This window comes from Lepidochelys olivacea (genome assembly GCF_965140295.1).
Source record: "Lepidochelys olivacea isolate rLepOli2 genome assembly, chromosome: 1".
NCBI classification, from domain to species: domain Eukaryota; kingdom Metazoa; phylum Chordata; order Testudines; family Cheloniidae; genus Lepidochelys; species Lepidochelys olivacea.
Genome location: NC_140411.1, coordinates 2,992,238 through 3,006,482, shown reverse-complemented (window position 1 = coordinate 3,006,482; position 14,245 = coordinate 2,992,238). Strand labels below are relative to the sequence as shown.

The window sequence follows — 14,245 nt, the reverse complement described above, 5'->3', positions numbered from 1 at the left end:
CTGCCTCACATCCTCAGCCGTGAAGACTAATGCAAAGTATTCATTTAGTTTCTCCACAATGGTCTTATTGTCCCTAAGTGCCCATTTTTCATCTTCATTGTCCAATGGTTGTTTAGCAGGCTTCCTGCTTCTGATGTACTTAAATAAAATTTATTTTTTGAGTTTTTGGGTAGTTGTTCTTCAAATTATTTTTTGGTTTCCTCATTTTTTTTTTAGAGAGGGATAGGTAATAAGACAGAAAATATCATATTGCCTCTATATAAATCCATGGTATGCCCACACCTTGAATATTGCATGCAGATTTGGTTACCCCATCTCAAAAAAGATCTATTGGAATTGGAAGAGGTTCAGAAAAGGACAACAAAAATGATTAGTTGTATGGAATGTCTTCCGTATGAGGGGAGATTAATAAGACTGGGACTTTTCAGCTTGGAATGTCAGTACTGGTTATCCATCATAGAGTCAGTTAGCTGTAAAAATCCTCTTTGTAGCTGTTCTTTACTTGCTTTACCTGTACAGGGTTAAAAAAGTCCCCCAGTAATGAAAAAAGAGGGCACCTGACCAAAAGAGCCAATGGGAAGGTAAAACTTTTTGAAATTGGGAAAGAAACTTTCCCTTTGTCTGTTGTTCCCTGGGCTGGAGGGACAGAACAGCCACACTGCAGGCAGCTAAAGCCAGGTATGATCATATATTATCAGACCATGCCTAGAACTACTTACCTGAACTTCAAATGTGTAAGTAGATCAGAATGATTAGTTAGACGTGATTAGGGTTATTTCTTTTATTTGGCTTGTGGACTCCTTTTAAGCTGAACCCCCAAGAAAGCTATTTTGGGTGCTTGATTTTTGGAATTGCTCTTTTAAAATCTTGTAAAAGCCTAAGTTTCAGATGTATTTTCTTTTTGTTTTTTAGTAAAATTTACCTTTTTTACGAACAGGATTGGATTTTGGTTGTCCTAAGATGTTTGTGCATGTTGTTTGATGAGCTGGTAGCGACAGCTAAATTCCTTTGTTTTCTTTCTCAGCTCTACCATGGTGGTGGCGTGTGTGTGTGTGTGTAAAAGGCTTGATGGTACCCCACAGGGAGGAATTCCCAAGTACTCCTTCCTGGGTTCAAAGATTTTTTATTTATTTATTTTTTTTTGCATTTGGGTGATGGCAGTGTTTACCAAGCCAACATTGGAGAGAATGTGAAACCTTGGGAGTTTAATACAAGCCTTAAGCCTTAATGCAAGTATTAATATTTAAAATCCTTACAGGCCCCACTTCTGCACTTGGAGTGACAGAGTTGGGATTCACTCTTGACAGGAACAATGATGAATAACCAGTATTGACAATCATGTCTCCTGCTGATGCCTATTAAGGTTTCCCAGACCATGACGTGTAGGAATTACTGATGCCAAGAGCCCCATAAAATATGGAATTGGCATTAGAGGGGTCTGCTGTTCATAATTCATTTCTCTGAACATTGAAAGTGTCATTTTTCAGTGTGTGAGGAGCGACCAATCTGCCTCACCCGGGAGAACAGCCTCCAGTTGTGTATGTAGTGTCTCAGATTAACTCTGTCTCTCCACCCAGGCATTTGTACGGCCACCATCACCCTAGAGCCGGGGCACATACAGGAAGCCAGAGGAACATACAGTACATGCAGGAGACACCGTTCTGCCTCAGTGTTGGACACCTTTTCCCCTACTCCATGTCAGATTCCAACACCACCGACTTCACAAACCCCTCCACCTTCATCCTGCTGGGCATTCCTGGCCTGGAGGCTTCCCACGTCTGGATCTCCATCCCATTCTGCACCATGTACATCATAGCCATCTTGGGAAACTTCACCATCCTGGTCACCATGAAGACAGAGCCGAGTCTCCATGGGCCCATGTACTATTTCCTTTGCATGCTGGCCTTCACCGACCTGGTTGTATCTACATCCATTGTGCCCAAAATGCTAGCAATATACTGGTTGAATTCCAGAGAGATTGATTTCACTGCCTGCCTCATCCAGCTGTACTTCTTTCACTGCTTCACAATGATGGAGTCTGGGATCTTCGTAGCCATGGCTCTGGATCGCTATGTGGCCATCTGCCATCCCCTGAGACATTCCACCATCCTGACAAACTCCGTAGTGGCCAAGATTGGACTGGCCGTGATGCTGAGAAGTGGAATGGTCATACTGCCATATCCCTTCCTGTTGAGGCAGTGGCCATATTGCAGAACCAACATCATCCCCCAGCCGTACTGCGCACATATAGCCGTGGTGAAGCTGGCCTGTGCTGACACCCGCATCAGTAGTTACTACGGCCTTTTTGTGGTATTGTGTGTGATTGGTCTGGATGTGATTTTTATTGCCCTGTCCTACACCCAGATCCTCAGAGCCATCTTTAGCCTCCCCACAAAGGATGCCCGGATCAAGACTTTTGGGACATGCATCTCCCACCTCTGTGCCATCTTAGCCTTTTACATACCAAGTCTCTTCCTCTCCCTCATGTACCGGTTTGGCCAGAATGTGCCCCTGCATTTCCACATTCTCATTGCCAACGTTTACCTCTTGATGCCCCCCATGCTAAATCCCATCATCTACGGAGTGGGGACCAAACTGATCCGGGACAGGCTGCTCCGGATCTTTACTCATAACAGAACCTAATTTTTTTCTCCTGGTGCTCTGGCTCTCAGACCTCCATGCGGAGCTGGCAGGTGACATGGTGCTGGACAGTCAGAGAGACATTAAATCCTTTCCTAACCTTACTATGCTGAGCTAGTGTGGCAAATTAGGGAATCGGTATTTGCACAAGTCATAAAGTTGCCACCATTCTAATTGCTGGTAATTGCACCACCTTTTTGGCCGAGACCACACCCCTGTGGCTTGCAAGGGAGCCATTTCAGACATTCCAAGGAATGGCAAATTTTCCAATTTTTTAGGCCTCACCTCATATTGCTAAAAACACTGAATCATTGCTTCAGCAGGGAATCATTGATGAGTGTATAACAGTATGCAACTCTCCAATCTGGCCAGTACAAAAACCAAATGGGTCATGGTGTCTTACTATTGACTACCGAAAGTTGAATCAAGTGACTCTAGCTTGTTTAGCTGTTGTATCCAAAAAGCCTGACCTGATTAAATCTATCAATCCCAAAGCAAAATGGTTTTCCACCATGTGTCTAAGGAAAGTCAACATTAGCTTTCACAGTAGATGGGATTCAGTTTACATTTCAAGTCTGACCTTAAGGGGTAGATAAGAGCTCAGCCATTTCCCATAGGCAAATAAAATTAATTTTGTCAAGGTTTTCTAAACCATCTGTTCTATTGCAATGTGTAGACATTTATTTAGCAACAGAAATTAAAGAGAAACACCTGGAGTGTCTAAATGAACTTTTTCAAATAATCAAGGACACAGGATTAAAGTGTAATCCAACAAAAGTATGACTAATGGTTCCAGAAATTTCCTTTTTAGGTATCACATTGTCTCAAGGAGGTCAATCACCTGCACAGCAAAAGGTGGATGCAATTTGGAAATTACCTATGCCCACTACCATAGCTTCTTAACTCTAACAATGTAAGGTACAAACTCATATGTCGGGTTTGTATAGACTAGGATTACATGTAACATTGAGAGATAACCAAAAGTCTTATGTAGACTGGAGAAAAAAAATCTTTTCCTTACTGAAGAAATCTGGGGCGGGGGTGGGGTGGGGGGGAATGTAAAATATATATCCCAAGAGAAACTCACTCTTTACCAGTCAGTGATGGAATTCCATATGGATCATAGGAAAACAGAACCAGGCGTTGAAGCTCAGTGAAAGGTGGAGCAATGGCTATTCATGGTGTATGGGAGGAAAAATTAAAACAATATGTACATAATGGGCTAACCCCTTACCACGTATATTTCTTATTCCCTTACCTATGTGATCAACTGATTCTATCTCAAGTTGCAGTTGTGGAGGTTTAGGTTGGGTTTTAGAAAACTTTTTCACTAGGAGGGTGGTGAAGCACTGGAAAGAAACCTCAGTTTTTTCAGGTATATGAGGCTATCGCCAATGGATCACCGATCTTTAATTCTCATCTGTGACTATCATCATACCCTGTAGCATCTTTTATTAAAATATCTTCAAAATACCTTCCAGGGGAAAGTCACTATGAACATATCCCCCGGGAATGGGTTACCAAGGGAGGTGGTGGAATTTCCTTCCTTAGAGTTTTTTAAGGCCTGGCTTCACAGAGCCCTGGCTGGGATGATTTAGTTGGGGATTGGTCCTCCTTTGAGCAGGGGGTTGGACGAGGTCCCTTCCAACCCGATCTCCTGAGGTCCCTTCCAACCCGAATCTTCTATGAGTCTATGAACTGTCACAACACCAGCAACAGCCAGGCACAATATTAGAGAAGGGTATAAAGATGTTCAGACTTAAGAGGAAATACAGAACATAAGTCCACCTCAAATTCAAGAAGCACCCTATGATTACAGTCACGTACCACAATGCAGAGGGGTAATTACTTCAACAATTGAAAGAGTCCCAAAAGAAGGAACTAAGCCCTAGTAATAATGCAAAATAATGGTGTGTGGGTAAAATTAATTTACATATAATCTTTTAGGCATAAATTTTCAGTTATATATAAGATTTGATTATCAATTGATTGTTGATATTCACTTTAACCATTGCTATATGTTGTCATAGGTATGTGACAGGGCACTTTGTATCTAATCATCATTTGATAATAAGATAACTCACACCCAGTGTAGCCAATCAGTTTAGTTTAGAATTCATTTATTGTCTGGTACTTAATTAATCAACACGTTATATTCGGTGTACTCACTATATGCTAATCAAAATTGATTTATGGAATTCTAGAAGTATAAGATTAAGTAAGACAGAAGAATGAGTACTATTTAATGGAACTAGGTGAGAAATCAGACAAGCTGAAACACAAGGAAACTGTAGGCTAAAACCAGCAAGACCTAGCTTAACTATTTTAGGCCTTGGATACAAGAAATGGCCCAGGAGTGACCTCATGCCCTAAAATTCTGGTGACACTGCAAAAGCAAATTCAGAAAAGCTTAGAATTAAACACAAGATTGCTGCAACGCTGTCCGTAACACGTGCCTTAACCGCAAAGCGAAGGTGGCGCATCACCTTACGCCACCTGTGGAATCCGGGGTCCCTCATGACTCCAGGGGCCGACCAATAAGAAAGAGAGGGACAATGGCAGCATGTACAGGCATAGAAGTAGGTCTAGTCAAAATCACTGTATAAAAAGGGGTGCCCAAGAATAGCAAATTCAGCTCCCTTTGGGATACTCCAGCAGAAACCCGTACTGACAATCACTCCACGCAAGGGCCAAGAGACTTTGAGAGGGCCGACACACTGTAACACCACCTAGGAGGATGTGAGTGTGTCTATAGTTACAGTTAGTCCACGGTACATGTACGTGTTTGGAATTATATATGCTGTTGCGTTCATGATTGGATTGGTATCTTTAATAAAATTACTAAAAGATAAATGCTCTTGTAATTGTCTGTGTTGTTTGCTTGTGGTTTACTGTATTCCTATGGGCTCTGGATCTAAAACAAACTGAGATGACGCCACTGAATGCATCTGATGAAGTGAGCTGTAGCTCAGGAAAGCTTATGCTCAAATAAATTGGTTAGTCTCTAAGGTGCCAGAAGTCCTCCTTTTCTTTTTGCGAATACACACTAACACGGCTGCTACTCTGAAACCTGAGATGACTCTGTTGAACTTAAGACTGTAGCCGCCAGAGCTGAACCCAGGGAAGTGTGATTAACTTTAAATAGAATAAAAGGAAACAAATCTAAGACTTGAACACATTACTTAGGATTCGAATGAGCAATCTCTCACCCTGACTGATGATACAAGTGGGCTCACACATTCCTGAAGCACAGGGTGCATCTGCCTTACAGCCTGGTTCCCCTTCCCCATTCAAAATCCTTTGTTTTCCAGACATTCTTTCGGTGTCGAGCTGTGGGGGAGTGAAGACAAGTGAGGATGTCACTCCGCATCTTTTATAGTTTCTTCCAGCCTGCTGGAAAGTCTGTGCATGTAACATGGGAGGTCCACTCCCATTGGCCAAACTTTCTCCATTGTATCCATGCTCCCTCTGAGGAGGCTTCCTTATTCAGATTCCTATGTTAGTGGATTCTTCCCTGGATAGATGTAAATTACAGAAATTAATACTGTCTGGCTACTCTATTGTCATGCCAAATGCCTGCTTTGGAGTGTTCCCAGCCTCATGTCACACATAGCAAGATTTCATAATGTCACATACGTTGATAGCAATGAGCTATTAATATTTAGCAGATTAAGACTTTTAGAATGATATCTCCGAAGACATACTTAGTACAAAACTTATAATTCCATTGCCATGAGAAATATGATGAGATAACTGGCTCTGTGGATGGCGGAAAGCACTGGACGTGTTATTCCTTGACTTTAGCAAAGCTTTTGATAGGGTGTGCCTGCAGAAAGTGCTCAGGTCTCCCGTCACTTATCTATCTCTCGGTCTCTCTGTCTACTACTACTCATGCCAGCTGGGCATTTACAGGGTGTCAGGCCCTATGCAGATCTAGGCATTATCCCTAGTTTTCTTAGTAATCAACTATATTTTTTAAATATACACAAATGCACAGAGTAGCCAATTCCTCTCTCACTCAACACAGAGCCCAAGAGTTCTCATCTCCCTTAGGGAAGGTCCCTTAATTATTGTTTACTCCAATAACAGGATAAAGAACACAGAAGCACAGACATGGAAAAAGAAATATTGGCTAGCATGCCTCTGGTGTCCAGCCTGTTTCCATTCAGACGCCGCTTCTCCCCTAGAGGCTGAGTGAACCCTGCAGGGATTACACAGAACTATATTATAAACAGTGCACACCTCTTTGTCAGCTCTCAGCGTGGGATTCTCCTGCAGATGCTGGGGTGAGAAATTTGTGGGACACGACTACCTGAGGGGAATTCCCAGGGCAGACACTTCCTTCTGAGGATTCACAGGTACCCATCTCCTGCTGAGGAGCTCACCTCTCTGACAAACCCAGTAGAACTTGGGTGGGATGGGATAGAGATTAGGTCTGTCATCCTTTTCTGCTCTGCACAGCCATTAAACATCCCAGGTCTCTGGACGTAGGTGGTGAATTTGCTCCAGTTTCCCTGGCAAATTATCCCTCTTTGCTGCACCCTCCACCCCAAGCTGATGACCTCCAGCCCCAATGTGTCTGTATTTCAGTGACACTGTGGATCCTTCAGCATGAAAGGTGACAGTAGATGTCTGATACAAGGCCAAATTTGGAGGCCATGGCCCATAGTTTGCTAAGACCCCACCGAGGCAAAAGTCTCCTTGCAGGTAGAACTGAGAAAAGACCTCAGGAGCGAGAAGTGTGTTAACACACAGACAGTGTGACCTCCTCCTCTTGCATTTCAGGGCTTGGCTGTTAATGAGTGACAGGGAGGGGAGCTGTTACCTGACTTTAATTTGCTGGAAAGCATGGAGGTGATAGCACTCCTCACTGGAACAATTAAACAATTTTTTCAACATGGGCAAGACGTTTTCTCAGAGATTTATTAATGAAGTCAGCTGAACTGTTGTGCCTGAAACTTTCAAACTTGAAGCAGAAACCCAGTATGGGAATTTTTTAGTCCAAACAGTGACAGTTTGGCAAACTTATAAGCAACTGAAAATAAGGTCTTCAAATTGAACATGCCAGGCTGCCCTAACTAAAAGTCGTGCCACCATCACCACCTACAATGGCCAATCCAGAAAAAAATAAGAACATACGAATAGCCATACTTGGTCAGACCAAAGGTCCATCGAGCCCAGTCTCCTCTCTTCCGACAGTGGCCAGTGCCAGGTGCCCCAGAGGGAATGAACAGAACAGAGAATCATTAAGTGATCCATCCCCTTTGCTCATTCCCAGCCTCTTGCAAACAGCGGCTAGGGTCACCTTCCTGCACATCCTGGCTAATTGCCATTGATGGACCTATCCTCCATGAATTTATCTAGTTCTTTTTTGAACCCTGTTATGGTCTTGGCCTTCACAACATCCTCTGGCAAGGAGTTCCACAGACTGTGTGTTGTGGGAAGAAATACTTCCTTTGATTTGTTTTAAGCCTGCTGCCTATTAATTTCATTTGGTCACCCCTAGTTCATGTATTATAAGAAGGAGTAAATGGCACTTCCTTATCGACTTTCTCTACACCAGTCATGATTTTACAGCCCTCAGGCATGTCCTCCCTTAGTCATGTCTTTTCCAAGCTGAAAAGTCCCAATTTTATTAATCTCTCATCACACAGAAGTGCTTCCATACCCCTATTCATTTTTGTTACCATTTCCTCAATATGAGGCACTCTAGTTCACCCATTTAATTATTTAGAATTTTAGCATTGGTATAGAAGCACTTTAAAATCTGGAGTCCTTTTAGCTGTCTGCCATTACATGATGTAGTTGAACGGGACACTTTTTCATTTCATTGTTTCTCATCAGATCCTACCTGTATTTTATCATTTTCCATCATCTCGTCCTCATTAGGACTTAGAGAATCTCCATTAATAGAGCCTCCCCTTCGTGATGTCTCTGTCTGAACCATGTGTTCCTCTTCACCTGTCGGCTTCCCCCAACCCTTAGTTTCAAAACTGCTCTGTGACCTTTTTAATGTAAAGTGCCAGCAATCTGGTTCCATTTTGGTTCAGGTGGAGCCGCTGCTTCCTCTATAGGCTCCCCTTTTCCCCAAAGTTTCCCCATTTGTGAATCCCATTCAGCTAAACACTTCAACCTAATATGTCAGTGCCAATAAGTTCCACAGGTTAAATATGGATTCTGTTAAGAATTTTCTTTTCTCACTGTTATATGTTCAATGTAATTGAATGTTCCCTTGCTCATGTTATGAGGTACAGTAAACATTATTGCCTGATCTAGTTTCTTAATTGATAGATTCACAGTGTTCAAGGTCAGAAGGTTTCAGAGTAGCAGCCGTGTCAGTCTGTATCCATAACAAGAAAAGGAGGACTTGTGGCACCTTAGAGACTAACACATTTATTAGAGCACAAGCTTTCATGAGCTACAGCTCACTTCATTGGATGCATCAGAAGGGACCATTAAATCATCCAATCTGTCCTCTTGCATAACACATGCTATTAAATTTTACCCAGTTTCCCCAGTATTCATCTCCATGATCTGTGTTTGACTAAGTCCTGCTCCTCACTAGATTACATTGTAGAATCACAGAGCCATAGGATAAGAAGGGCCCTCAAGGGTCATCTAGTCTAACCCCCTGCCTGATGCAATATTTATTATGACTAAACCATTCCAGACAGATGACTTTCCCTTCTCCTTTAGAAAACCTTCAGTGAAGGAACTTCCACAACCTCCCTAGGCATCTGTTCAATTGTTCTCTTATTCTTACAGTTACAAATTTTTTTCCAGATATTTCATCTAAATCTGCTATGCTGTAGTTTGAACCTATTGCCTCTTCTCCTGCCCTCTGTGGCAAAATAGGACAACTTTCCTCCAGCTTTTTATGGCAGCCTTCCAACTATTTGAAGACTGCTATCATGACCCCCACTTAATCTCATCTTTTTGAAAGTAAACATGCCTGGTTCCTTCTGCCTTTGCTCATATGGCTTGTATTTCCTCCCGTTGATCATCTTTGTCATTCACCTCTGGATCCTCTCCAGGTAATCTACATCCTTTCTATACAGAGTGCCAAATTGGACTCACCACTCTAACTAAGGCCTAACCAGTGCTGAATAGAGCGGTACTATATCCTACTGTGACTTACATTTTATACCTCCGCTAATACAATCTAACATTGCATTTGCCTTTTTTTTGAAGCATCAGAAAGAATTCAAAGCTCTGAGAGATGTAGTTATATCAACCTAACCCCTGAGTAGACACCATGAAGTCTTCCCACAACCTAGCTAGCACTTCTCAGGGAAGTGGATTACATACACTGATGGGAGAACCCCAGCCGTCAGTGTTAGTATCTACACTGAATCACTACGGAAATGCCACTGTAGCTTTCTAAGCGTAGAGAATCCCTCAAACAGATCTTCTAGAAAAGGATCCAGTTTGGATCTGCAGACATGGGGAGTTGGAGAATCCACCACTTCCTATCGCAGTTTGTTCCAATGGTTAATCACCCCAGCTTCCAGCCATTGGTTCTTGCTCTGCCTTTCTCTGATAGATTACAGAGCCCGTTATTATTATTTAAGATGAATAAATGAAGTTCTTTAAGTCTTTCTCTGTCCAACATTTTCTCCTTCCTCCAATAATTTTGTGGCTCTTTTCTGCACCTCTTCAATTTTTCAACATCCCTTTTGAAATATGGACTCTGTGGTTCGACGAGTGAATTTCTCCTTGTGCAGAGATAAAATCCTTCCCCTGCTCAAACTCACGACTCCCTTGTTTATGCATACGAGGATCGCATCAGCCCTTTTGGCTGCATCATCGCACTGGGAGCTCACGATGAGTTGGTTGCCCACAGGGACCCCTAAATCCTTTTCAGGGTCCCCACATTCCTTAATACAGTGCCCTAGTGTGTGGGTCAGGTCTGCATTCCCTGTTCAGAGAGGATCACTTTGCATATGACTGTATTAAAACATTTTCTTTGCATAGGCCCAGCTCAACAAAACACACCAGATCAATCAGTATGCCTGCCCTGGCCTCTTTATTGTAACCATTCTGCCAATCTTTGGGTCGTACACAAATTTTATCTGCAGTGGTTTTCTATTTGCTTCCAGATCATTGATGAAAATATTGAATAGGATCAGGCATAGGACTGATCCCTGAAGAACCCCACTAAAACATCAAAATTTGCTGACAATGGCCCATTGACAACTGCTTTCTGGGATCTGTCAGTTAGGCAGTTTTAAGTCAATTTTACATGTGCTCGATTGATATTCTACAGTGTTCTTTTTTTAATCAGGATGTTTTCCCCTTCTAAATCAAATGCCTCAGAGAAATCAAAGTCCATTGCATCCACATCATTCCTTTGATCAACCATATACACATTCTCCCATTAAAGGATGAAATTAAACTGCTTCTTTACAAATGCAGAACAAATTTTTTTTTGGAACACATCTCCTTTTTCTGAAAGATTAACATTGCTGCCTTCGGTTTGCCACTGAACCGAGGTTTGTCCAAAGTTCTGTATTTTCTTGACTATGGAATCGTGACTTTTTGAATATCTAATGAACTCTTCTGAAAGAACTCCCAATTTTCATTCCCGTTTTTCTGTCTAATTTTTTCCTCCCAATCAGTTTTGCTGTGGGGAATTAACCCATTTGAAGCAATAAGGCTCTCCTCTATCATATGCCCCCTTCTTTGTCTCTTCTCTATATTAAACAGTCACAGACTTTTCAATCTGTCTGCATATGGTAACCCTTTTAGAGAGACTGGGTAACCAAAACTGAGTTCATAGTCAGAGCAGGTTATTCTTCATCCCATTCCTTTGGCAGCCAAACATTGTCTTTGTTTTGGCCGCTGCTGTGCACAAGCAGGTGTTTCCATGGAGCTGCTATCAATGACTCCCAGGTCTTTTCCCTGAGGTATGTTCCAGTTGGAATATTTTCACTTGGCACATATCTTGGCAATGGTTTGTTTTTTCCCCACTGTCAGATTTTGAGCAATCAGGTGAATGCAGAACTCCCTAGAGCATGGACTTGTTAGCCTGGCTTTCATTGCATTAAGGAACGATGATGGATAACCAGTATCCACATTCATGTTTACTCCTGGTGCCTATTAAGTTTTCTCAGACCATGAAATGTAGGAATTATTGATGCAAGAAGCCCCATAAACTATGGAATTGGCATTAGTAGAGTCAGTTGTTCATAATTCATTTATCTGAATGATGAAAATATAATTTTTCAGGTTGTGAAGAGCGACCAATCTGCCTCACCCATGAGAACAGCCTTCAATAGCGTATGTTGTATCTCATATTAACGTTGTCTCTCCATCCCGGAATTTGTACTACTACCATCACCATAGAGTCTGGGCACATACAGGAAGCCAGGGGAACATATGTACATGCAGGAGACACCGTTCTGCCTCAGAGTAGAACACCTTCTCCTCTACTCCATGTCAGGTTCCAACACAACTGACTTCACCAACCCCTCCACCTTCATCCTGCTGGGTGTTTCTGGCCTGGAGGCAGCCCATGTCTGGATCTCCATCCCCTTCTGTGCCATGTATGCCATAGCCGTCTTGGGGAACTTCACCATCCTGTTCATTGTGAAGACAGAGTCGAGTCTCCATGGGCCCATGTACTATTTTCTTTTCATGCTGGCCATCACTGACCTGGTCATATCTACGACCATCATGCCCAAAATGCTGGCAATATACTGGTTCAATTCCAGGGAGATCAATTTCATTGTCTGCCTCGCCCAGCTGTACTTCCTTCACTGTTTCTCAGTGATGGAGTCTGGGATCTTCGTGGCCATGGCTTTTGATCGCTACGTGGCCATCTGCCATCCCCTGAGACATTCCGCCATCCTGACAAACTCTGTTGTGGCCAAGATCGGCCTGGCCATGATGCTGCGGGGTGGCATGCTTGCATTGCCCTTTCTCTTCCTAGTGAGGCAGTGGCCATATTGCAAAACCAACATCATCCCCCAGCCGTACTGCGCCCACATGGCTGTGGTGAACATGGCCTGTGCCGACACCCGTGCCAGTAGTTATTATGGTCTCTTTGTGGTATTCTGTTTGATTGGTCTGGATGTGAGTTTTATTTCCCTGTCCTATACCCAGATCCTCAGAGTCATCTTCAGCCTCCCCACAAAGGATGACCGGCTCAAGACTTTTGAGACCTGTATCTCCCACCTCTGTGCCATCTTAGTCTTTTACATCCCAAATCTCTTCTTCTCCCTCATGTACAGATTTGCCCAGAATGTGCCCCTGCACTTCCACGTTCTCATTGCCAATGTGTACCTCTTGATGCCCCCCATGCTAAACCCCATCATCTACGGGGTGAGGACCAAACAGATCCGGGACAGGCTGCTCCAGCCCTGTACTCATTAAGGAATCTATTTTTTTCTCCTGGTGTTCTGGCTCTCAGACCGAGCTCCATGCAGAGGTGGCTGGTGATATGGTGATGGGCCCCCTTCCCTGAATCACTTACATGGTTGTCAGAGTGATATTATATCTTTTCCTGGAATTGCTGTGCTGTGTCAGTGTGACAAACTGGGGAATTCGTCTATGTTCAAGTTACGCCCTAACGCCCTATTCCTTCAAGGCTCTGCTCCCTGACCCACCTATCTTCCCAGCAGACCTGATCGGTTAGGGGTTCTCAGATCACGCCTCCTGAATGGGGCCGTGAAGGTCAGGAATATATTTTGTGTGTGTGTGTGTGTGAGAGAATTGGTCCATGTCTGTGTGCATGTGCGTCCGTGTGTGTGTGTGTCCGTGTGTGTGTGTGTGTGTTTGTGCACTCATGTAGTTCCGTGTGTGTTTGCATGTGCGTCTGTGTGTTTGCACCCTCAGAATATCCCACAGCCCAGAGGTTTAGCACCCACACCTGGATTTTGGGAAACCCACTTTCAAATCCCTGGTCCACTGAAAGTTTATTTGTGCAAAATGGAACAGCTCCAGCCACAGAGACTGAGAGCTCCGCCCAGAAAGCCATTTGCCTGCTGTTCAGGGCACACGTGGGACATGGGAGACCTGTGTTTCTGTCCCTGCTCCGAATCAAGTAGAGCAGAGATTTTGGGTCTTGTTCCCCCACGACTCTCTTGGGTCCCTAAGGAAATGTGCTGACCTGTCCTAGGCACCTCGCTCCAGGAGAGGGCTCATAGCGGACAGTCCCATGTGGAAATAGGCACCTATCTCTAGCTCATCATCCAGGCTCCTAGAAGCCCAAATCAGTGGAAGTTAGGTGCTTAAGAACCCATGTGAACCACTAGAAAATCCCCCCATTGGATGAGTATTCCCCATGGACATCTCCATTCGAGACATATCAATTAGCCAGTTCTCACTCCATCTAATAAATGCTCCATTGATACTCTCTGCTGCTAGACATGTGGACAGCGTTGACAACAGGTGTTAGGGGGCTTATTCCTTCACCCACTTACTTCCCTGGTCCTTCTCGCATGAACAGAGAGCAACAATACCCGAAGTCCAAAGGTGCAAAGAATTCGATGTTTATTGGGGTGAACTTCCAGCAAGCATGATTCCAGGTTCTTTTCTTAGTGTCCCTATTCCCAGCTCTGACACCACAGAGCCTTACCTGATGCTAGATATGCGGACAGCGTTG

General features: G+C 43.5%; 2 protein-coding genes across 2 annotated transcripts; both read left to right on the top strand.

The window, feature by feature from the left end:
• Positions 1-1,644: 1,644 nt before the first annotated feature.
• Positions 1,645-2,643, top strand: LOC311514563 (olfactory receptor 52R1-like; the record flags this gene model as incomplete). The annotated part of the gene is made up of 1 exon (XM_084617132.1): positions 1,645-2,643. The coding sequence occupies one exon, from the start codon at positions 1,645-1,647 to the stop codon at positions 2,641-2,643; it is 999 nt and encodes a 332-aa protein (XP_084473258.1).
• Positions 2,644-12,075: 9,432 nt separating this feature from the next.
• Positions 12,076-13,014, top strand: LOC311514619 (olfactory receptor 52R1-like; the record flags this gene model as incomplete). The annotated part of the gene is made up of 1 exon (XM_084617184.1): positions 12,076-13,014. One exon carries the CDS (start codon positions 12,076-12,078, stop codon positions 13,012-13,014), a length of 939 nt encoding a protein of 312 aa, XP_084473310.1.
• Between the last annotated feature and the right edge of the window lie 1,231 nt (positions 13,015-14,245).